This window comes from Athene noctua, chromosome 16 (assembly GCF_965140245.1).
Source record: "Athene noctua chromosome 16, bAthNoc1.hap1.1, whole genome shotgun sequence".
Classification (NCBI taxonomy): domain Eukaryota; kingdom Metazoa; phylum Chordata; class Aves; order Strigiformes; family Strigidae; genus Athene; species Athene noctua.
This window is the reverse complement of record NC_134052.1, coordinates 12,321,885-12,344,874: the sequence shown is the minus strand read 5'-3', so window position 1 is coordinate 12,344,874 and position 22,990 is coordinate 12,321,885. Positions and strand designations below refer to the sequence as shown.

Here is a 22,990-nt window from a genome sequence, read left to right as displayed (position 1 = left end):
AATTCCTGTTTCCATATTCTTTTAAGTGCTGCTCAATGCATCGTGTCTACTTATGCAAATATCCAAGGAGGTGAAACAGAACATGAAGTGAAAATTACAAGTATAATCTTTTCCGGGAATTCATGTTTTCACTGAAACATTAAGTAATAATGGAGTGTCTTTAACTGTGGTTATACAAGGCATACTTGAGAAGTACCAGCCACCCAGGCAGTTCAAACACTAATTTTCTGAACAGTCAGATATCAAATCTAATTAAACAATATTTTCCTGCATCACTCTTCAGTCTAGCAACCATTTTACTCCCCCAGGTTTCAGTTTAAACCCCTTCTAGAACAAGGTGATTTTGTAAGGCAGAAAGCAGTTATTGCAAATAATCGTACTTGCAAATGTCTTTTCTGCCTCTTGACACAAAGAGCTCTCAATTCACTGAATTCCATTGAGGGCTTATTATCTACACTCCGAACACATAATAATGGGAACCAAGACCTGTTGGGAGCCCTGTTGCCTAATGCACAGTCGGATATTGCAAGTGCACACCATGGCCTGGGGCACTAGGGATGCATGAATTAGTAAGAGAAACAATACTGGAAAGGGAATTCTGGGGAGAATGGAATACTGCCATTTAGGATGGAGGGGGGAGGGAGAAATGCATGTTTCCACGGCAACAAGTGGTAGACTAAATTGGCTGGGAGTACGAAATATGGGAAATACACTTTTCAAAAGCAGCAAGCACATAAATGAATACTTGAATCTGTACTCAACGCTGCTGTCAGTCAGTAATAAATCTAGTCAGTGGACTTGCACTGCTGTCAAAGTAGAATCTGGCCTAAAAGATATAACAGAATTTCTTAATCTCTCTTTTGAGATCAAAAGAGTGGGAAAGTGAAGAAAAATAGGGATTTTATCTTCGACTGCATTAACACTCATCAGCATGATAGCAGAGAGTTGGTTTTCTCAGCAGGTTCACAGCTACTGTTGTATGAAATGTGTTACAATCAGGACTATTTAAAAATACAGCAGTTTTGAAAATGTTATTCTTTTGTCTCTCCATTTTTGAAGTTACATAGACACTATTAATCGGTATGTTTTGCGTGTTACGTACATCAGCACAGCTTTCCCTCCAGAGTACAGAGCTAGGCTGTGTTAGCTGTGGCACTGAGGCAATTTGCTAGACAGCTATAGACTTTGAAATCCCTACAAATGTGCTGAAAAATAATGATCTTGAAAGCCACTGCCTGTTTACTTGCCATTCTTACACAGACAGCCATCAGATAATGCTCAGTAATCTGCCTGTACATTATTCTTTTGTGCTGAAGTACAGGTCTACAGCCTGATGATACATGTGGATTCATAAATGAGCCGGCAAGTGTCATTGCTGTTATCAAAGTGTTACTAGTAGTGCAGCAGCAGCAACGTCTCTTATCTGCATAGGTAGCGGCAAAGTCATACAGAGAACAGGCATTTCTGTTGGATCCCATATCCCAGTCAGTACCTCACACCTGAACACTTAGCAGTACATCCCTTAGCTATAAACTTCCAAATTATCACAAAGAGACTATGCTGCACAAAGACCAGTACAGTGAATGAATTTAAAGACCTCAAAATCTCATCCAAGAATTTCACTCTTCTCAGTGTGGTGACGTTTCCATGTAACCACATGCCAGGTTGTGCTCTGAGTGGGGACTCTGGGTTTGTCTGGGTTTTGTGGGGTGAGAACTAGTCAGTCCTAGGCAGAACCTCCAGAGGGATATCTCTAGGGCTTTACCACTTTGGCCTTTACCAGTACCCATTTTTACTTTGGGGTTTTTTTGGACACATACATTCTTTTCCTGTTGTAAATATTTTCCTGCCTGCATCCACCACCTGAGCTTGTTTGCACGGTCATGTTCTATTCTGGTGGATGAGTTAAGAGCTGAGCTGAGCTCTGCCAGTGCACATATGTGCTGAAAGTTGTGTGGGAGATTGCTTCCAATCTGTTTTGCCATTCCTGGCTATTCCAGCAATCTTTGCACCGTCTGTTCCCCAAGATGTGCTGAATCTTCCATGTTCCAGGAGGAAGGAGCTAAATGAAAGCCTGTCTTCCAGCACTTGGAACAAAGATGGCTTTTAGCCATCCTCTAGACATTATCAATGAGACTAATGGCCTGCACCATAGATTGTTCCGTAAGACCACAGCAGACAGTATGGAGGCTTCCTTCACTGAATTTCCATATAGACAGTACATTTCCTAGCTCCTAGTAATGACCAGACCTTTTCTTCACCAGCAGAGCAGTTTCTTTTTTAAGTCCTTGTACTGACCTTAGGTATACCGCCTTCAAAATAATTATTTAGGCTCATTATTAAGCAAACTAAATGGTAAATGAAAAGAAAGGGATAAAGTCTGTAGTTATACCCACTGAAGCTGCAATTCCATTAGACCTTTCACGCTAAGAGAAGTCAGGTTGTATTGAAAAGAGATGTGACCTTCCAGGCATTTCAGCAATAAGAGGTGTGGCTGGATATGAGATAATCTTGTCACTAAGTGAATATTCATTGATGGTTGAACTTGGTTTTAGGGATGCAGTTGGGTGGAAACCACATAAAATAGGGCTCCTGACCTACAGAGACATTTCATGAGCAATTGATTGGCCAAAATACTGGAGTTAACAATATTGGAGTGCACCTTGAAGTATTTCCCTGAAATGAATACACAAGGTTTGCAATGTCAGGATGATCAAGGCCATGGTCAAGGTCCATGACAATTTTCTTCCTAAGATGATGGGTATTAATTTGGCACATCTATGATTTTCTCTGCCTGTAACTCTTGGACCTTAATGTAAATTGTAATGTGATATTTTCTACTTCTCTGGGACGTGCATGTTTTTAGTGACAGGGACAGTCATCTGCTCTGTCTTCTGCAATCACTGGCACAATGCACTGCTCTCCTCTGGGTATAAAGTGCTACCATGCAACAAAGAATAAACAGCAATCGCTGAGACTGGAGGAAGGTGATTACTCCATCTCCAACATTGCAGAGGCATCATGAATTGCACCCAAAAATCTCATCTATGTTCACTCAGCAGTTTATTTCTTAGCTGAGGGCAAGCATGGTGATGGCAGTCACGTTTTCCTCCATTAACTCTGGTCCATTAGGACTTGTGCTCTGATCCATATGCGTGCATCTCATTCCCTGTCCCCTGAGATAAGATTTAATCAAATGCACACACATGAATGAGCTAGTCTAAATATCAATAAATGTTTCTTTCAGGAGAGGCTTGAGATATTTAATATTTAATAAGCCTTGAAAATGAACTTCCATTCATGTTTCTCAATTCGATTCCAAGCATTTTGGCGGCGAGCAGTGCTCACCGTCCCAGTGTGGGCAGGCACAGCACAGATTATTTAACAATCCACTTTGTCTCATCTAAAATATTCATGTTTGCAGATATCCAAATGTAGCTCTTAAAAAACCACACACAAAATCCAAATGGTGCAGTCTGAGCCTCACAGTTACCTTAAATCTTAGCTTTAGGCTACATGCCACAGTAATGCTATTTCTCTCACAACTCTACCCTGTTGCCCTGGTTACTGATCAAAACCAGACCATCCCTGCCATCCCTGCAGCTGGACTTGCACAAACACCTTACCCATATGAGGACAATGCTGCTGAAGTTACTTCTTCCTTAAAGCAGAAATAAAGCCAATGCATACAGCAGCTTTCTGATGTTCAAGTAAATATACAGCCATAACAATTGCCTTTTTTTCTCAAATTCAGCTGGTGCTGACAAAGCAAAATCAGGTTAATAAATGATTATGGTATTATTTTTGTTTAAGCACCGGCATTTCTGGAGGACTTCAAAACCTTGATTATGTCAGTGGGGCTACAGGTAGATTTGGCAGAATTTTGTCTCCCACATTAACTTCTGTTTTGTCTTCTATTGAAATCAAGGGAATCCTGACTAAAGAGGGAGTTAAGATTTTTTTCATGTGGCTAATGAGCAGCTGAAAATGTGCTATATTAGTTTGTGTATGATTCAGTGCAGGAAATGGACTTGGAGGTGGGTGACAGTGTCTCATCTGACAGTACTCAGATGACGCTCCATTGTAAAGGGAGGTTCCTCCCTGTTCTTAGATAGACTTACTTTGAGAGTTTCATTTCAATTTGCTGCCGGATTTCCTGTCTTTCCTCATCAGTCCTCCTTGGGAAAATATTCCTGTCTTCCAGCTCCTGCTTACTTGGTCTGTTTCGTAGTTTTACTGCCAGCAGTTCTTTCTTGCATTTTCTTGGCAAAGTACCTGGGACGTGCATTGAAAAGAAAGTTATTAGAAAGACAGCTCCTGGAGATGAAACCTGAACATAAGAAAAGCAGGAAACCTACAGAGTGACACTGATCTGCATGTTGGTGTGCAATGAGCAGTTGTATACATTAATATAAGTAAGTAGCAGTACAGTTGTGCAGGACTCAGACACAAAACTGCTTACAAATGCAAAAGGATCATATTCATCTGTTATCTTTGTTATCCATTATAAGCAAGCAGTGCTGTCAGGTGAAAATTATTTGCAGCTGAGACATGATTCATGTCACTAGTTTAGAAGTAAAAGGCTGTGCATCTTGCCACAGTCCTCTGAGCATTCCTGTAGCCCAGAGCAATCCCTTTTCCTGAACCATTTAGTCCTTTGCAGAAGGACTGGATTGCTCAGTGGCCAGGACATGTAAACCTTCCTCTTTGGGTCATCAGGTATAACCAGAAATAGATAATGGTAACTGAAACAATCAAAGTTGCTGCTTGGCATGTGTGTATATATATGCACATGTGTGCACACACCCATATATAAAATGTTGTTCTGGATTTCTGGCATTAGAAAACAGAAAATCAGAATTGTGATCAGACCCCATATGTGACTAATGCTAAATATAAGCCATTATGTATGTCTACATCCTGTCCAGTGTGACTGTGTGTCATAACAGAATTTCATTTACCAGTCAATACTATACTCTTGACATTAGGCCTTGCCCTCTGAAGAGAACAGGGGCAAATATTCCAAGGAATGAAAGAAAAGGCCAAGTTTTATGAGAATTTGCAGAATGCTGGCAACTTGATTGGGCATTTGGGCAGTAAGAGACACAAATACTTACTGTGATTGCATGACCTCTTCTGCTTATTGTAAAAACAGAATAACACATGTTTTCCATTAAACCAGACAACCTAATACATTGCCATTACAAAAGAACTGTTCAAAGGAGAACATGCAGCAACTGTTCTGAGTAGGAGTCCACTGCTCTTCAGTGTGCTGGATGATGAGTCCTTGATACTGCCCTTCTAATGACATCAGAAGCATCCTTTCCTTTCCCTCTTCCAGGGAACTGTGTTTGAGCTTAGGTGTTTCTGTAACTCTGGTGTAACTCTTTAGACTTCAGCATGCTAAACATGAAAATTGGACTCCTGAGCTTATAAAACCATTTTGCCATGTGTTTGGAAAGGTACATAATAAAATGGCTGTAAAGTAGAAAGCTATCTTTATTTTCAAATGCAGACTGAAAGTCTGAGGTGATGTCCATATCTGATGAGGGATAGCTTGCTTATGATGGGGGGGAAAGAAGAGAGAAGTGTTATTGAAACCAGAGAGCTGCTGAGTCTTACTAGGATTGCTGTCTTCTAGCAATCATGTCACATGCAGGTTCTAAGCAAGTAAATTTACACCAGATCTCTGCACACTTCTACTGTGCTGTACTGGCTTTTCTGGTGTCCAGTCCAGGGCTTTGCTGAGTGTGAAAATTATCATTGCAAAGTAGCACCAGTCAGATGGGGTTTAGAGTATTGTCAGGGTACACAGGAACTACAGTTAAATCTTTGAATTTGCTTCATCTTGGGAGCATGGGGTATAATAGGAGGTTATTTTGTTTTGGTTCCTTTTTACTTTAAAGGGTTTTTTTTAATTTAATGCTTCACCTTTTCTACAAAAGGTCACCTTATTTTTGAAGAAAATGACATTTAATTGGTATTTTTATTTGGCATTTGAGATAGGATTAAAGTCTATTTTTTAAAGGATGCTCTGGAGGTTGGCAAGATTCTAAATCCTAAATAGATTCTCATTCCCTAATATTGGGGTTTTATATGCTAGGGATCTGTGGACCTACATTATTATTATCATTATTGATCTTGAATTTCTTTATGCAGAGAGGAAGGGTCTATATAACATCCACACATACATGTTGGGAAGATTGGGGCAGAGAGTAGTTATGGTTTCACTGTGTGAGCAGGGATAAGTCTCTTGATAGTTGCAGTGGTCTAAAAACTAAACTTTTTTGAAACCATAATCAGCTCAAAACCCCCCTTACAGTCTAAAAGCTGTGCCCTTGTTTAGCACCTTCCTCCTGATTCTTTCCAAGTCTGTTGGAAACATTAATTAAATTAAGCCACTCAGCCCTCTGTGAAGTAGTAGGTATACATTTAACAGATGGGTAAAGAAGTTAAATGATTTGGCTGATGCCACACAGAGCCTTCTGCTAACTGAATATATGACTCCATCAGAAACATTTGGCTCACAAAACCACAGACTTGGGACTCTGTCAAGGTTTTTCAAGCCTTCACCACACCGGGAGTGGGTGCAGAGTGGGCGTTTTCAGTGCTCGATCCGTACAGCACAGGAACAAACAGAATCCCTTCTGGAAACAATCTGAAGCACGTTTGGGGCTAGCAAACTCCCGGGTATCCCTGAGCATGTTCTCATTTTCACCTGCAAATTTTAAACAGGCGGTAAGAGGAATCTGGTCATGTCAGGAGATTGCTGCAGAGAGACTGCACATGCACATTAAGCCCAGTGTCTCCAGACCATGATAGACGTCCGCCCATGTGCTGGCCATCTGCGTAGTGCATTTGCAGACAGTTCAGTGCATCTTGGGTGCACTGAAAGCAAGATATGCAGACACTATACAGCGCATGCATATGTCTCTGTCCAGAACTGCTTAGGGGAAAACAAGGGAGCTCTACATATGTAGTAAACACTTTTTTTGGAGAGGCACCCTAAACTGTTAGTTCTCCCTTTCATTGGTGACAGCTAAAGTATGAGCATGTAGGACTACCCCTACTCCCTTCAGGCTGTATAAAACCACTTGCCATACCATACTATACCTAATCTTTGAATTGAATCACAGTGACTATTTGCTCAGATGAGGTCAGGGCTCCTTTTCTGCTATCCCTCATCTCATTGAAGGTCAGCTGAAACCGACGCTTTGCAGTCATAACACTGGACCTTTCTGCAAGAAGTCAGGTTTTGAAGCTGATGTGGAGACATTGGCTTAAGCTAGCTCAGTGTATGCCCTAGAGGCTTGTATTTCAAAGTGAGACAGAACAATGCAATATTTTGCTTGAAACAAAGTAAAATGAAGCTCCTCTTCAGGGCCTTGACTGCTCCCAGGCTGCTCTGCTATACACTTAGAAGAAGTCTACTACTTTGTGAAATTAAAAACACAAATCATATCTGAAAAATCTCAACTTTAACCCAAATCCTGCTGTTGTATTAGAGGAGTGTAGAGCATATAACCCACTCAGGATAAGCTGTGCTCACTTCATCCAGATGTCTGGATTTCTAAAAGGCTTATGCTATAGCCACTCCCATGGTCCATATGCACTGGGTACTGATTAATCTTTAGGGTATTTCACCAAATAAAAATGCAAGAGATCTGGATTAAGTTCATCTGCTAGTCTAAGGAGCCATTCCCCTTGCCTGACCAATTGGGTTAATTCCTGAAAAATAATACGTGTCCTACAAAGTGAAAAGAGGGAGATGATGTTACCCCCTTCAGGAAGACATGCCAGGAAACACTGTGTAATTCATGTTTTCATCTTGACCGGCCCACTGATGGCCGGTTCTGTTAGTCCACCTGCTGCAGAAACCCCTACCTGATGTTTCAGAATTAATAGACAAATAAACAAAACAAAACTAGGGAACAAAGATGAAATAAAACCCCAAACTAGTTTGCCCCACATCCATTTTCAGCACCCTGAGGCAAATTCCTTCCTGATCACTATCTCAGTAGAAAGTGAACCCTTATTTAAGTGTTTTCTTCCTAAGGGTTATTTTTCCTAGTAAATAAGGCATGTTCAATGCCGGTCTGCCCCACAACCAAGCTATCTCAGTCAGGATCTTGCCTGTGGCTTGTTTCATGATTTATGGCATCTCGGCTAGATCAACAATAAATGCTTTGAAAATTCACACCCTTTTCATGCTTGGTCTGCAGGTTCCTGACAAAAGTTCCTGCTTTAATTCAGTTGAATCATGACGTTTAATTTCCTGTATGGTTAGTATTCTTTTTATCAAGCAAAAGGCAAATCTTGATACTGCACGCTGATGGAAAGACCTTGCTTGCACTAGTTATCAGTTGTGGGCTACATGCTAGTTACATTATTTTTTAAACTTATACACAAGACTACTGTCTTACCTTGTGTTTTTAGAGGTTTCAAAGAATGATTTATTGAGTAGGGGGCTAATGAAAGGCCATTTTACAATTCCTGACTTTTTCCAGAGTTATCTGTGACCTGTACCAATCTCCCTGTAACCACAGGGTTGTTGCAGTGATGCACTGTTCTGCATCACACTGGCATTGACAAAGCTGGTGATGTAATAAGGAAGTACACTAATTGTAAAGGAACTCCAGATCAATGGATAGTTTTACCTCCTGATTTGCAAATCAGCCCAGATTTTTTTAAACTAGAAAGAATGTGGAGATTTTCGGGGAATTATTTTGGTGCTATCCCTGTCACTACTGCATCCCTCCTTCCTTTCTGAAATGCAGACGGGGTACATCTGGATGAATGCTGGCACAAGCAGTGCCACCCAGTGTCAAGACCAGAAACGCCTTGCTTATGTCCCAGCTTGTGCTGAGTAAACCGGCAGCGGTTGCATTCCCAAAGCTGTTGTCTCCTGAGGTGCTGAGGATATTTGTGTGGTTTAAGCAGCTCTGTTGCCCAGCTTGCCCAGTACCCATCCATGGCAGCCTCCTTAGATATCAAACAGCTGAAATTTTGCATAGCCCGTGTGTTTGTTGAGCCCCTAAAATGTCCCTGAACTTAAACACCGACAGAGCAAGCACCAGGCTTGTACAAGAAGTTAGGTCTTTTGTAAATGCACATTTACAACCTCCAACAACAAGGCAGTCCACAATGACCTTCAGTCATTTCAAATAAAATGATCTTATGCATAAAGGTCAAGCCTTATGATGACTTGTGTGAGTTTTAGGGATGTATAGAACAGGCTCCTTGGTGTAGAGACTTCAGTTTAGTTGTGAAGAGACTTGAATGCCAAAGAATGAGATCAATTAATTACAAGGAAGAAGGATGTGTAGCTACAAAGAAAAGTCTTCCCCAAAATTATTTTTGTTAAAGTTGGAAAGTGTTTTGCATGGAAAAGTGGGTTGCCGTCATATCTGGGGCCTCTTTATCAAATGATAAACCATCTTTGTTTGCTCTCTTTGCCCTTGGTTTACATCTGTAGGTAAATACTAATCTGTATATAATCACCACATTACCTAATTTCATAAAAAACATGAATTTTCAGTCTTTCAGATAAGGTGTCTAGATACGCATTTCAATTACTAGGACACTATCATGAGAACTGGGGAAGCAAGCCTGTGTGTAGTTCTGGCCCTTGACATTTTAAATTCGGGCCATTAATCTTACTCACTAAAACATTCAAGAATGTATCAGCCCCACCTCATTATATTTACCAAATAGTCCTATAAGCCTTTTCATGAAACTTTTACATCTTTGTAGTACTCACGTATTATTCATAAATGTATTTAATAATTTTTCTACTATCCAATATTATTTTTCTAAATTTCTAGCAGGCATGCCCTACCCAGTCATAATACATGACCAATCATGCCTAGTACATAAGATGTTGTGTGATGTAAGATTTATACATACATATAGTATTTTCTTAAATCAATTATATAGTTAAGGAGAAAAAGTTTTCTATTCAATCTGATTTATTTTTATTTCATGTCGTATAGCCAGTATTTCAAATGGCATCTTTCAATATCTTCTGTGCTTAGCAGCAGATCGTTGCAGATACAATAAAGCCAAAATATCTTTGAAAGCGGTCTGTCTTTCTCACCATCTCAGTTGGCCTAATATTCCCCTTTAAAACTTGCTGCGTTTAAATGATTCTTAAGCCATCACAAATACAACACAGTTGTTCAACTGTAGTAAGCAGAAAATTTTCAGAACTCTAACACTTATTGTGGAAAGCCAAGAGCTGCTTCTAGATATCACTGAAATTTGTACAATAACCAGTGTCCTTCTATCATCATAATTTCTGTCTTCACAGACAGTGTATAATTATTTGTTAAATATATAGAGTATTCATCTTCAATAGTAAAAGATTCAGATTTGGTTTTACTCGTAGGGGATAAAATTTTTTTGCCTGGCTGCCTCTAGCTCTTAGAATTTATACCAAAGGAGACCACTTTTGTACAACACAGAGTAAAAAAAAATAGATAACTTAAAAGTTGATTTTTATTTTTTAGGTTATCCTTAAGTGCACAGCAATTATGCAAGGGATTCTCTTTTATCCTGTCTCAGTAGTCTCTTCTGTTACTAGGTGTCTTTAAGACACAGGAGCAGAACTCATGTCCTGTCTGCTGGCTCATATGTTCTGATAGGCACCTTTTAAAATTCATCCTTCATCTGTTATAACAATTATTTTTTGATTAATTTTTCTCTGCCTGACTTCTTTTAATGCATCGATGAAGAGATTGAAGGATTCATTTCAGACTGAATCTTCGTCTTGCTGACATGGAAAACATTAAAAGCTTGAATGAAAAATAAATTTTCTAATGAGAGCTGATTATTTTGCCAAAGCCCACTTAAATAATTGCTCAGGATTATACAATGCATTCCCCATATGTCTCAAGAAAGGGCAAAATGGGCCAAATGGAAAGCAACTTTCTTCTTCAAGATATTTTCTGTATGTTTGTCCTTCCTAGACTCATTGGCCTTTTCCACTTTTCACTATACCATCACTGCACTGGAATAACAGTCCTAAAATGGGATCCAAATCATCCACAGCACTGGCACCGGATATACAGAAGGCTTTGCCTACTGACAGTGATATGTGTCTGCAGGCGCTGCCATTCATATATCATGGTACAAAGGGCACCTGAGTAACTGAAAGGGTGAAGCATACTGATACATTGACTTGTCATATAACTCTAAACGTCAGCTTAGTATGCAGTACCTACCAAGAGTAACATGATCACAATCACTATGACTCAAAATTGAACTTTAGCTTTTCACCAGGATTCCTTGAAAAACTTGATGTGACAATAGAGGAATTTATGCTGCTCAATGTTTTCTGTTGCATGCTGCCTTGTTTAGAGCATTCCGTTAGGCTACATTAGTATAGCTTTATAATATAATAAGTGACTTTCCTTACCAGAAATAATGGAGTCATTCAAAACTTCCTCATCCTGATAAAAACCAGAGTCTTCCTTGAGCTCTGAGTTCATGATCATGTTTTCTTTGTTCTCATCCGACTCTTTAACTGAGTTCCGCTTATTTTCTGAATCACTGCTGTAACTCAGTGAGTTCTCCTTTTCTTTGTTGCGCTCAATGCTGGATGTTCTGGATGGACGGACATCCACTCTTTTTTTTGGAGAGCCTTTGCTTTCTCTTCCATGGAAGCTGTCGGTGGAAGGTGCACAGGCCAGATTTTACCAAAGACTGATTTATTGCCACAGTAGGAACTTATTGTTATATGAAAATGAGCAAAATCTCTTGTAGCTTGTAAACGCCGGGGCAGAGAGTTCAACATGGGACAACATGGGATGGCATTTTCAAGACTGTGTTGAGAATGGCTAACGTGGATCGTCTTTCCTATCTCTGTCATAAAAATAAGGTCCAGAAGGACGATGACTAATGTATTTCTTTGATATATAGCCACATTCTATACTGTACTGATTAAAAAAACCACACAGCACGTCCTTCTAATGTAAAACATACATGGCATGAAATATTACCATTCTGATATTTTATGATTATGACAAAGGTTTAACAGTGCCTGGAAATAATATCATATGAATCTATTCCCCATGACAAAGCTGTTATGGAATTGAGAAATGTTACCAACTTAACTCCAAAGCTCTATGATGGAAAAGGTTATCTCTGTCCTCCTCTGATACATGGGAGGGCTCGTAATGAAAACCAGACAAAGTACCCAGTGTACTCCCACACAAGCATTTGTCTTAAAAATGGATACCGTATATGCTCATGTATAAGCCAAGAGACGGATACTGAAATAGTAGCATTTCTCATATGTAGAGTACTGATATTTAGAGCAGGATTTGCCTTAGCTACTCTAACTTGGTATCTTGTAGGGAGATTTTCTTTTGCAATAGGTCAAGGATTATCAAATGATTCTACCCCTTTGAAAACCTACTTCCATGTCACAATAGTCTCCTTATAAAGGAAGAACATACTTTGAAGTAACTGCCAAATTAAGCACTCTAACCAGAGGTGGGTGTTCAAGAGTAAATAAAATGTTAATAACAGGATAGGAACATTTAGTGGAATGACTCTCCTCATGCACCCCTATAGCTAAAGTACCTGTCCTGCCGGTGTTTGGTGGCCAGAGCCCTGTGGAGTTCTTCAATGACTCTGCTGGGAGGTAAAGGCAGGTGGACGGCAGCCAGGTGAGGGGAACCAGTTGGCGTTGTTACCTGTCCTCTGACATGGGGATCTGAACTTTTCTGGCCAGAGGAATGGAAGAGGGCAGCTTGTCCTGAGATTTGGGAGGAACCAACAATGACATAATTCTTCAGGATGGTGGAAGGAGGAGATTTCATGGCTGGGTCATCTATTTCACTTCCTGCTGTCAAAACACAAATGGGTGAGATGTTGTTCAATGATTCTTATTCTTTTACACAGAGAGTCTGCACTGAAATTAATTGATTGTGTTGAACAGAAGAAAATGGTGATGCTAGGAGGTAACTGGTTAAGATGAGTATCTAAATTCAAAAGGTTCATACTACACAAGTCTAGATTGAAGTAGAAAATAGATGCCTATTTCCCCTCTTCCCCTCCCAGGAGTATCAGAATCTCCTTTTTCCCCCCTAACCACCAATGGCTTGTACTGCGGTGGCTGTCCAATCTAGCACTTTCTCTGCTGGACTCTGGCAGACCATATTAAAATTTATGCACTGTGGTTCTCAATCAGGACAAAATGTACCAGTGTCTATTATCTGTTCCTCTGTGATTGCTTCACAGCTTTAGACCTCTGTCTTTCATATGCCAGTTGAGGAAATGCCAAAATCATTATAATATGAGGATAATGTTCACATAACAAAACTTGCCAAATTAAATCCAAATGAAAAATGTGGTATTGAGCACTAAGAAGAAAAAAGAAGAGTGGAACAATTTAATATATATATATATATATATATATATATTCCCCCCCCCCCCCCCCCCCCGATCCAGGTACTTTTTATGCAATGTAAGCATTTTGTAGGAAATTAGACTTTGATATACAAATTTCTCTAGCACCTGAGTCCAGAACACAGTGGACACTTCCCTTGTTGTAAATTTGATAGTTTTACACTCCCTAAGATAACTGGACATCTGGCCCAAAAAAGATGCTTGATTAGTTTTTCTGTTCTGCAGTTCTCTTCCCCTTTTCCCTTTCCCTTATATCTCTGTCCCAAGCCTCTGGCATATAGTGTTGCTTACACCAATAGCTCATTCTGGGTGTAAAAATGCAATACGACTTCATTGTACAAGTGTATTTCTTTTCTCTTGTTGCCACCTAGTGTTTTAAACAGGAATTTAAACTGACCCAGCTTGTACAGCTTTTGTACAAACTTGTTTTCACAGATCATTTTTACTTTTTTCACTTACTCTTGAGATAAAACATAACAGAGAAAACATAGCAGAGAAAAAATTCTGCTCAGGCCAGAATTATTGTACTGAAGTACCCATGTAAAAAGGACTTGGTTCCTACTAGCCGGGTAGCCTGCTGGAAGACTGGAGTAGGTTTGAATATTAACTTTGGTTATTAAATATTTCCTCTCAGACCTAGCACGCTGCATAATGGTTACCAACTACATGCCTTAAGTTCACTGCTGGAAATCTGGTACAGCTCTGTAAGGGTAGTGCTGAAACAGAGCTGGGCATCTAGAGGTTGGAGGACAGAATTACTGTGGACAACAGCAAAAGCACAAGTAGGAAGAAGAACTCCCGTAGCTATAACTGAAACCAAACATCAAAAATTTGAGAGTCACAACACTAAGCCTGGTCTCTTTTTCACATTTGTAAGGTGAGGAGAGCATCCTTCAATGAGGAGAGTTGTATCCACAGTAAAATCTTCTCATTCCAAGACAGATCTAACATCATTTTTTTCATTTTTGGAAGGCATTTTTGCACATTTCTCTCCCTCCAACCCAAAACCCTAACCAATGTCCAGAGCTTCATTCACCTCTGTGCATCCAGGAGCCAGGGGTCAAGCTAGTCTAAATGTTACTCTATTTAAAATCTGAAAGGTCTGAAAGCACAAGGGCATTTCTTCAAGTGTCTAGGTGCCCAACGTGCAATGTCTCGGCAATGAGACACCTTCTCACCCCTGAGCTCCTCCTGCACCGATCATGGTGGTTGCTGCAGCCAGGAGACAGCCAACCTCTGCTAAGCAAATCTGATTTTTTGGCACTCAAGGGCATTTTGATTATGTGCTACTTCTATGATCAATCATTGCCCATTAAATCATGGCCTAAGATGAAAAAAACCACTTCTTAAGTCACTTTATACCACTTCACAGTGAGAGAGGGTTTCCATGTTTTCTCACAGCAAGAACCCTAGGTTCAGCTCAACCCTAAAGCAGGAAGGGAGGAGACTTTGTTTTATCTTTATTCCTGCTTGTTCCTGGAACAGGTCAAGGGCCAATTTTGCCCTCATTGCAGCTTGGGCCGATATTGAGAGTTGAGAGTTCCCTTAGATCATACCTTATTTGTCCTAATGACAGCTGTTTAGTGAATAATCTTGCAAAGTGATGTCTTGGCATCTCGCCTTGTTCCCCCTCTCTCTGTGATTAATTGGTGCTTGGCTTACTCCTCACTCCTCTGCTAAAAGCATCTCTAACATTGTTAAGGGGCGGAAAACTAAACACAAAAGAGCTTTTCAACCTCTTCATCTTCTTTTTCTTTCATAATTGTTCTTTCTCTCTCCCCATACATTTGTATTCCCTTACACTCATTGACAGTATTTGTTTAGTCTTAACTTACCACTGCTTTCACATCCACACAAAAATAAACAAATGTATAATTACTCTTGAAAAAGTGTCTATAGTTATTGCAGTAATTGAGAGCAAAGAGTTGTTCTTTGTGGAAAATTTAGATGAGAAAGAAATACCAAAACTCAGAATATCTTAGATGTTACAGGAATAAATTTGGTTAAGCAGCAAAATATTTAGACTCAGAATGCTGTGAAGTGCCTGGTGGAGCTGTAATCTCATTACCCTCTATGGGTCAGGTTTTCCAAATAGCCTACATCCCATGCAGAGCATGGCTGCTTTCTCAGTTGAGCAAAGTCAAAGGGGTGTCCTGGTTGTGCCTGTTCATGTTGCAAGGTGGAAGGAGCAGGCTAAAGCCTGACCTATAGCACAGAATGTTGAAGCAATCTGGACCACAGCTCCTAAGGAGCATTGTGATACTATTTTGAATCCAGCTCCCGCTTAAACTCTTATGGCTTTTAAGTGTGGACAAAATATGGATATTTTTCATGGGAAACAAATACTTGTAATTTTCCTCAAAAAGACTGAAAACCTCAATACTGTCTATGCACCCCACTGGTCAGATCACAATGCCCCTCTGATATTTTGCTTCCTGGTGACTGAAAGCCTATTCATTGTGCCAGTAGATGAGTGTGGATGCAAATCAGGACTGAGCTAATGGCTGTCATTTAAAAGTCTAAATATCCAACAGGTCTGACATTTAGATGTCAGGACTTGATTCTAATTTGCAATAAGGCCCTTTTAACTGCTTTTACCATATGTAGGGGCCCTAAAATTGGAACAAACTAAAATCATATTCACTTTAACACCCTTTCTGCGGTGCCAGAATGTTGGAAAATGTAACAACATTGGCAATACATTAGAAAATCAGGCCCAGAGGAATTGCTCTTGAAACATTAAATGAAGTCTGGCACAGAGGATTGCTTTGTGAGAGCCAGGTGTATCACTTATGTGTGTTCTGTGTAACTAGACCAGATTTCATAGCTCTAGTTTAAACCTACCCTAGAGAGCAAACTGTTCAGACAGCGACCTCTACAGAACCTATTGACTTGAACTTCATTTTGGCCGTTGTACTGTTATGCAGCGGGAGTCCAGGTAATGAAAACATTTAAATCTTCTTTGTGTTTTATGGCATATCGATAGGAGCATCTTATTCAGCAGATGTTTGCAGTTGGTTTGATTTGTTTTACATGTGTTCAGTGCAATAAACTCGCAACAAATAATCCCCTGAAAGATTCAGACAAATATATGAAGTACAAAGATTAGTGCAGTGTTATCAGGCAACCGGACACCTCAGTTCATGGAAATCATTAGCATTCTGTTCACTCAGTATAACTAGACTGACTCACAGCAGTTTGTGGCAATAGGTTTAAAAAAGGATGTAAGAAAAAATTATACACTGTGCTGTGTAGGCGAACAACACATAAAGGATGGGGAAGTCTTTACTGATCAGTAATGACTGACCTGTTATGCTCTTTGTGATTTTGGAGATTGCCTTGGGTGGTGGAGCTGGGAGCAACGGAGGGCTGGGAAGCTGTGCTGGGTTTCTTTCTGTCTGTTTCTGGGGGGAATCTGTGGATTCAGATACAAGTAAGGCTTGTGGACTGTCTTCAGATGCTGGCAGGCTGGCATCTTCTAATTCTTCCGTGGGTGCTGAAGGTTTCTTGGCTAGTAGGAAGATGAGTAAAATTAATGGAACATGAAGTTAATAATGATAGGCCAGGGGACAATGCCAGGAATGTTCAGAAAAACAGAACACATGGCACACAGCTAGAAGCACTTCTTTTCCGTAGTGAAAATAATTATTGTGTGTAATAGCCAACCAGCCAAGGCAGGTAAAGAAAACGTATGAGGATATTGAAGAAATTTTAGTTTTGATGTTCCTGAGAAACCTGCCAAGCTTCTCTTACTTCCCTAAAGCCTTTTTCCCTTTCTGTTTGTTTTTGTGTTTGTTTTTTTTTTAATAATGAAGACATCAAGGCAAAGCAACTTTTGAGAACTGCAATGAGTTTTCTTACAGCATGCAGCTGTGGTGGCACAGTTGCTGTGTGAGTACTCTTCTGTGCCAGGAACACACAGCCAGAGGGCAAAAAGTATCAAACCTGACTTCCCAGTTGTTTGTTGTACACATTTATTTTCATGATTTACTTTTTATCTTATTTCTTACATGTCTTCAGCTTGCATCCCAAGCCTTCTCTTACTGTACCTGTCTCCAGAACTGTTGAGTCTTTCCTGAGGTTAAAGTTGATATCTGAGAAAAGCCTGTCATAAAAAAGATTTGCCATTGGATCTCAGCAGCTAGTTTGGAACAGAGAATCAGTGAAGTACTTAAAAACCTTAGTCACTAAAGCCTTAATTTGAGATGGTGAAGGAGTACTTATTTCAGGATTGTCCCCTGAAAGACAGTAAAAGAACTTAGCTCTTAAAGTTAGTGCAGGCTGACTCACTGAGCAGTTCATCAAATTGACCTGGCTCTGATGAGGGCACAGGGGAATAGATCCAGAAAGGCATGAAGCTGAAGCAGGACATAGGTGGAATTTCAGTGATGAAGTCCAAAATTAACATCCTTGAATCATGCTCAGATACCAGCTGACTCTGGCAGTGCCTAAACTCACACAGTGCCTCACTGTCTGACTTTCACGCTCTGTTACACGTCCTGATCTCTGCCTTGGCATAAATGGGGACACACAGAGAGGCTTGAGACTGACTCTGATCCAGGGCCACAGCCAGGCTCTCTCCAAACTGCATTTCCAGCCACTGTGGGCTCAGTAGTGGCCATGAGGGTTATTTTTCCTACCCTAGCAGGTGAAGCAGTCATCCTAATGGAGAAATCAGTGTTTAAGTCTTTCCTCGGCACAGAATCGTAGAATAGTTTGGGTTGGAAGGGACCTTTAAAGGTCGTCTAGTCCAACCTATCCTGCACTAAGCTGGGACATCTTCAACCAGATCAGGTTGCTCAGAACACTGCCCAGCCTGGCCTTGAATGTTTCCAGGGATCTACGAGTGTTTCACCACCCTCATTATAAAAAATTTCGTCCTTATATCTAGTCTGAGTCTACTCTCTTCTAGTTCAAAACCATTACCCCTTGTCCTATTGCAACAGACCCTGCTAAAAAGTTTGTCCCCATCTTTCCTGTAGCCCCCTTTAAGTACTGAAAGGCTGCAGTAATGTCTCACCGGAGCCTTCTCTTCTCCACGCTGAACAACCCCAACTTTCTCAGCCTGTCCTTATAGGAAAGATGTTCCATCCCTCTGATCATTTCTGTGTTTCTCCTCTGGACCTGTTCCAACAGGTCCATGTCTTTTCTGTGCTGAGGACTCCAGAGCTGGACACAGTACTCCAGGTGGGGTCTCACCAGAGCAGAACATGAGATGTTCAAACTCCCTGGGCTGGCTAAAGAGCAAATCCCCCTCCTTTTAGCATTCTGGATTGTCTAAACCAAGTGCTTTTCCCTCCAAACCATTCTAGGGCATCTTCTAAAAACTCACAGCAGTGGGCACCCACAGCTGCCACGTCACAATTCTTTTCTTGGTTCAGTTTTATGTCTTGTTTGGAGTACAAACTTTATATTAATGAACATTCAGCATCCTCGCGTTCAGAGTGCAGGGGGGGGCACCAGAGCACTTAGGCAGTTGGAAACAATAGCATTGGCAAGATAATAGCATTTAATTTGTTGACAAACAGATAAATGAGAGTGCCTAGAAGAGGAGGGATGAGTATTTATCATTCAAAAAGAGAGAAAAGTAGAATGAATATGCATCACTAACAGGAATTATTGTGAAATTTGGCTTTATAGGAAAGCTGCTCTATGTGATAGTTGCCTGAATTATACAAGGAAATAATTTTCTTTTAAATATACTTCTAGAGAAATGCTTTGTTCCAGGCTGACATCACTTCAGGTTTTTGTGCCTACTGCATAGAAAACAAAATGTGGAATAGAGGAAGAGAAAAATAAAGTCACTAATGGGTTACATTACAGAAAGATCAAGAGCTCCAGTAGATGCTAGTAGCTTGATGGGAAAATTAGTCAGATTTGAGTGCATTCCCCTGAGTGAAGTGATACTTTCTTCTGGCAGTGACTTCACTGAAATCAGTAGACCTCCCTGGGACATGAAGTGCTGACACAAATGCAGAGGAGCAGCCATAGTGAGACTTTTCCTGTAGTGAAGGTGGATTCGAAACAGATTCAGCCTCAGTCAAACAGATCATTTTGTTTCTGAACTCCATCCTGTTCTGAGAGTGGTATCACAAAAACAATCTGGCATTGCACGCTGTTGTCTAAAGAATGGCCATTTTACTTTCCCTGCAAAGAACAGTTTGCTTCTGGTTTTTTTTCTGTGGTTGTTTCTGGTAACAGCAGCACACGTTTGATTCAGTCTGAAGGCAGACCAGAGTCTTGAGTGCACAAACCTATTAACAGTTTTCATACTGCAGAGTGAATATTATCCTGCTGAAAATATTCTGAGTGCTCAACACTAGACTCCTTGCTGGAGTAACGAATTACTCATGGAATGCCACTTGTCAAAATGCCATCTCACCACCAGGTAAAAATCCTGCCCCTGAGCCTGCTGGCTAGGGTAGGTGGGAAAAACTGCTTTCTGTTTGCCTAGCCTGTTCTTTTTATGTGTATTAACCAAACGTGAAGTCTACAGATATTTCCTTTTGTTTCCTCCTCTCCTCCTCCCAGGCCTTCATCCCACATCCTCAGGATAAAATACAACATATTGGGTATAAAGCAAATATATTCACGTTGTCCCTAGCTGGTCAAATATTCGTATGAATTTGTGGAAAGACACCTACTGCACTGGGCCTGGATTGAGCCCAAGGAAAATGTTATAATAAACTCAACATTATAATAAACTTAGCAATACACTGACAGTTTTGAAGAGCTTTCCCACCCAATGAATTCCTTAAGGCGGATTCACTAGAGACAGGAATGCTAGAATGCACAGGCAGGGATAAATTAGCACATAAAGACTAGATTGACAATAATTATTTTAAAAGCCAGGGGCCACCGCTGAAAGAGGTAGGAAGATTTCCAACAAATAGGAGTGGAGTCTTGCAAACCAGCGAGACAGGAGAAGGTAATCCCGCTGTTACTTTTTGGAACCGGAGAAATGATACCTCAAAAAATGGAGGAAAAGAAATACAGAAGAGAGAAAAGGTTGTGCCAAGAACACAATAGAAGAAACTAGGATTAAAGAAAGAGACAGAAGAAATGGGATGATTTTGAAAGCCTCAATACACAATTTTGAATGCAGTGTAAGGTAGATTTTAAATCATCATACTAGGTTTTGCAGAGCCATAAGGTTAAATACATGATATATTATTAGTACCATCTTTCCAGGATAGCCTGTCCCAATGATAAGAATTAGAAGTTCAGAGATAAATTTCCTTAGCAATATGGAATGAAATGCTCTAGAAAAGAGTAAAAAAAAGACCTGAAGGATTCTGGTCAAGATCTTAATCTGGTTGTTCTAAGAACAGGGAGATGAATGGTTTTGCCTCAATCAATTCTTAGGGTGATACAAAATGAAACACAGCCATAAATGTAGTTTGAAGAGAAAGGAAAACAGCATTAAGGGCATGTATTAATAGAGGCTGTCTATGTCCAATTCTCTATTGTGTCTCTATTTTGAGAGACAAAAAAGAGAGTGGATAAATCTTTAGAAGCCCACATACAGTGCTTTGGTATATTTCTTGATGAAATAACACATGTAGTTGAAATGAAGGAGGTGATGGGCGATGGAAAGGTATTGTTAAGCTTACAAAAAAAATCCTTGTGATGAGCAAACATGAGGAGAGATACTTTTAGGGAGACAGAATAGTTTCTGTTGTCAAAGCAATTAAGAGTGGAGTGGAGCTACAAATGGACCAGAAGAGCAATGTTATATAAAAGCAAAACTTTTGCTGTTTTGGGAACAAAATCGCATGAGTCATGGGGATGGAAAGGACCAGAGGAAAAGGAAGTGGGAAAGGATAAAGCAAAGAAGTGGAAAATGCTTCAGAGAATTATTTCCCTTCTGAGCTGCTGAAGCAGGTTGAGGGCATAAGCAGACAGCATTGCTCAGCAAATCACAGCAGTTAGGGGTGGGCTTGCTGAAAGTGGCCAGGGTCTGGGGCCCCAGAGAAAGCAGGGCATGACACGGTGGGAAGGAGAACAAAAGACAACTAGGGCAGATGGAGAAGGTGTAAAGATTGACCAGAGGGCAGGAAGATCTGTAATCACTCACTACATGGCACTCCTCACAAACTAGGATAAAGCATTATCTCTGCAGCTTTGCATTTCTTGGTTATCAGGAAGTAAATGGAACCCCTCCTGCTGATGGGTTTTGCCTCGCTGCTCTGGTCCCACGAACTGCTGTCAATGATGAGTTCTGCTGGAGCATGGTTGCATGAAAGGAGCCTGGTTTAGCTTATCTGTGTTCCTGGTATTGAACTTCACTTGTATTTGCAGCATATTGTAGACAGGGTGATGATATGGACAGTGTGGGCTGTGTATTGACATTGTTCTCCGGAGCCAGGACAAACAATTTCAGGCTTGGCACAGAAGTTTAAGAAATGTTTTTCAGAAGCGTGTTTCATCTTCACAGCAGTCACTGCTAATACCAAAGGGGCACCATGCCAAAACTGAATCGTCTCATAATCCAACTAATCCCATTATGCCAAGCTTTGTGTGGTCCCTCAGTTTGGTAGCAGTCTCAAAAATCACTGGTTTTAAGTACTGATTGCTAACCTAGTATGGGCTAAGCTGAACAAGGTGTTTGACCCTTTAATGCACTGATATATTTGACTCCTTATAAAATAGCTTAGCAGAAATATTTTTTTTAACATTTTACAGTTTTTTGAAAACATTTTGCATCTGATACCTGCATCTTCTTTCAGCTCATCCAAATGCAGCTCCTCACCAAACGAGGTCACATTCGTTGTGGCTGCTATTGTACTCTCTTGCTGCACCTCTTCTGAGGCAAGCGCCTGGCACACAGGAGCTGGAGGGTCACTCTGCGTTGCTCTCGTGGCATCATCACCAGTGCAGGCTTTGCCTTCGGTATCTAAAAGACCAAATGACTTAATCTTAATTAAACCATGAGCAGTGAAACCTGAAACTCCCTGCTGCTGTCTTGAGAAGAGTGAGTCTCAAACTGGTAGTGCTCAGGGGACTGAGATTTGCCTTAGATCAGCACCTGATCTCTGACAGTGTTAAGCATCTGTAATGTAAAACTTGTGGACACCAGCATATCAAGATACTAATATCCATCCAGATTTCTCAGGGGGCACCTTCTTCTGTGAGCAGCCAGCAGCCTGGACAAATGGCCATTGTGCATGTACAGGAAGGCCACTGTACTCTGGAGGCATCTGCTATGTGGGAGATGAGCACAAGTATGGGAAATTTGAGCTCTCTGGGAGAAGGCAATTCCTTGCACGAGCAGAGCTCATTGTGCAGCACATTCACAGGTTGGTCTGACATGTCCGAGTTGTGTCAGGCTCCGTGCATGACACGCTGCCATCCAGCTGCCCCAGCAGTAATGCCGAGGCCTTACCGAAGACAAAGCTGCTAATATTCCCTACCAAGCTGTAGGTTTTGAGCATAGTTTTAGTTACTCAGCTTTGAAAAGCATGTCCTGTGTGATTGAGCTGATCAGAAATTCAAATCCCTCTTCATGCAGACCTAGATACTGCTCCCTTTGCTTACTCTGAAAGATTTCTGTGCCAGTGATCCCTGCAGCTGTACG

At 40.7% G+C, this 22,990-nt stretch overlaps 1 protein-coding gene across 4 annotated transcripts in view; it reads right to left on the bottom strand.

Annotated features, from left to right (window-relative positions):
* Nucleotides 1–22,990, bottom strand: part of PHACTR3 (phosphatase and actin regulator 3) — a 115,190-nt gene that overhangs the window by 26,385 nt on the left and 65,815 nt on the right. For 3 of the 4 annotated variants that reach the window (XM_074919969.1, XM_074919971.1, XM_074919974.1), the window contains exons 4-8: nucleotides 22,127–22,309; nucleotides 16,721–16,924; nucleotides 12,586–12,850; nucleotides 11,417–11,664; nucleotides 4,122–4,275 (exon numbers count right to left, since the gene is read on the bottom strand). In XM_074919969.1, the coding sequence (XP_074776070.1) occupies nucleotides 4,122–4,275; nucleotides 11,417–11,664; nucleotides 12,586–12,850; nucleotides 16,721–16,924; nucleotides 22,127–22,309 (1,054 nt within the window). The remainder of the gene's footprint in view (nucleotides 1–4,121; nucleotides 4,276–11,416; nucleotides 11,665–12,585; nucleotides 12,851–16,720; nucleotides 16,925–22,126; nucleotides 22,310–22,990) is intronic. The other variant, XM_074919970.1, reaches the window with a different exon arrangement.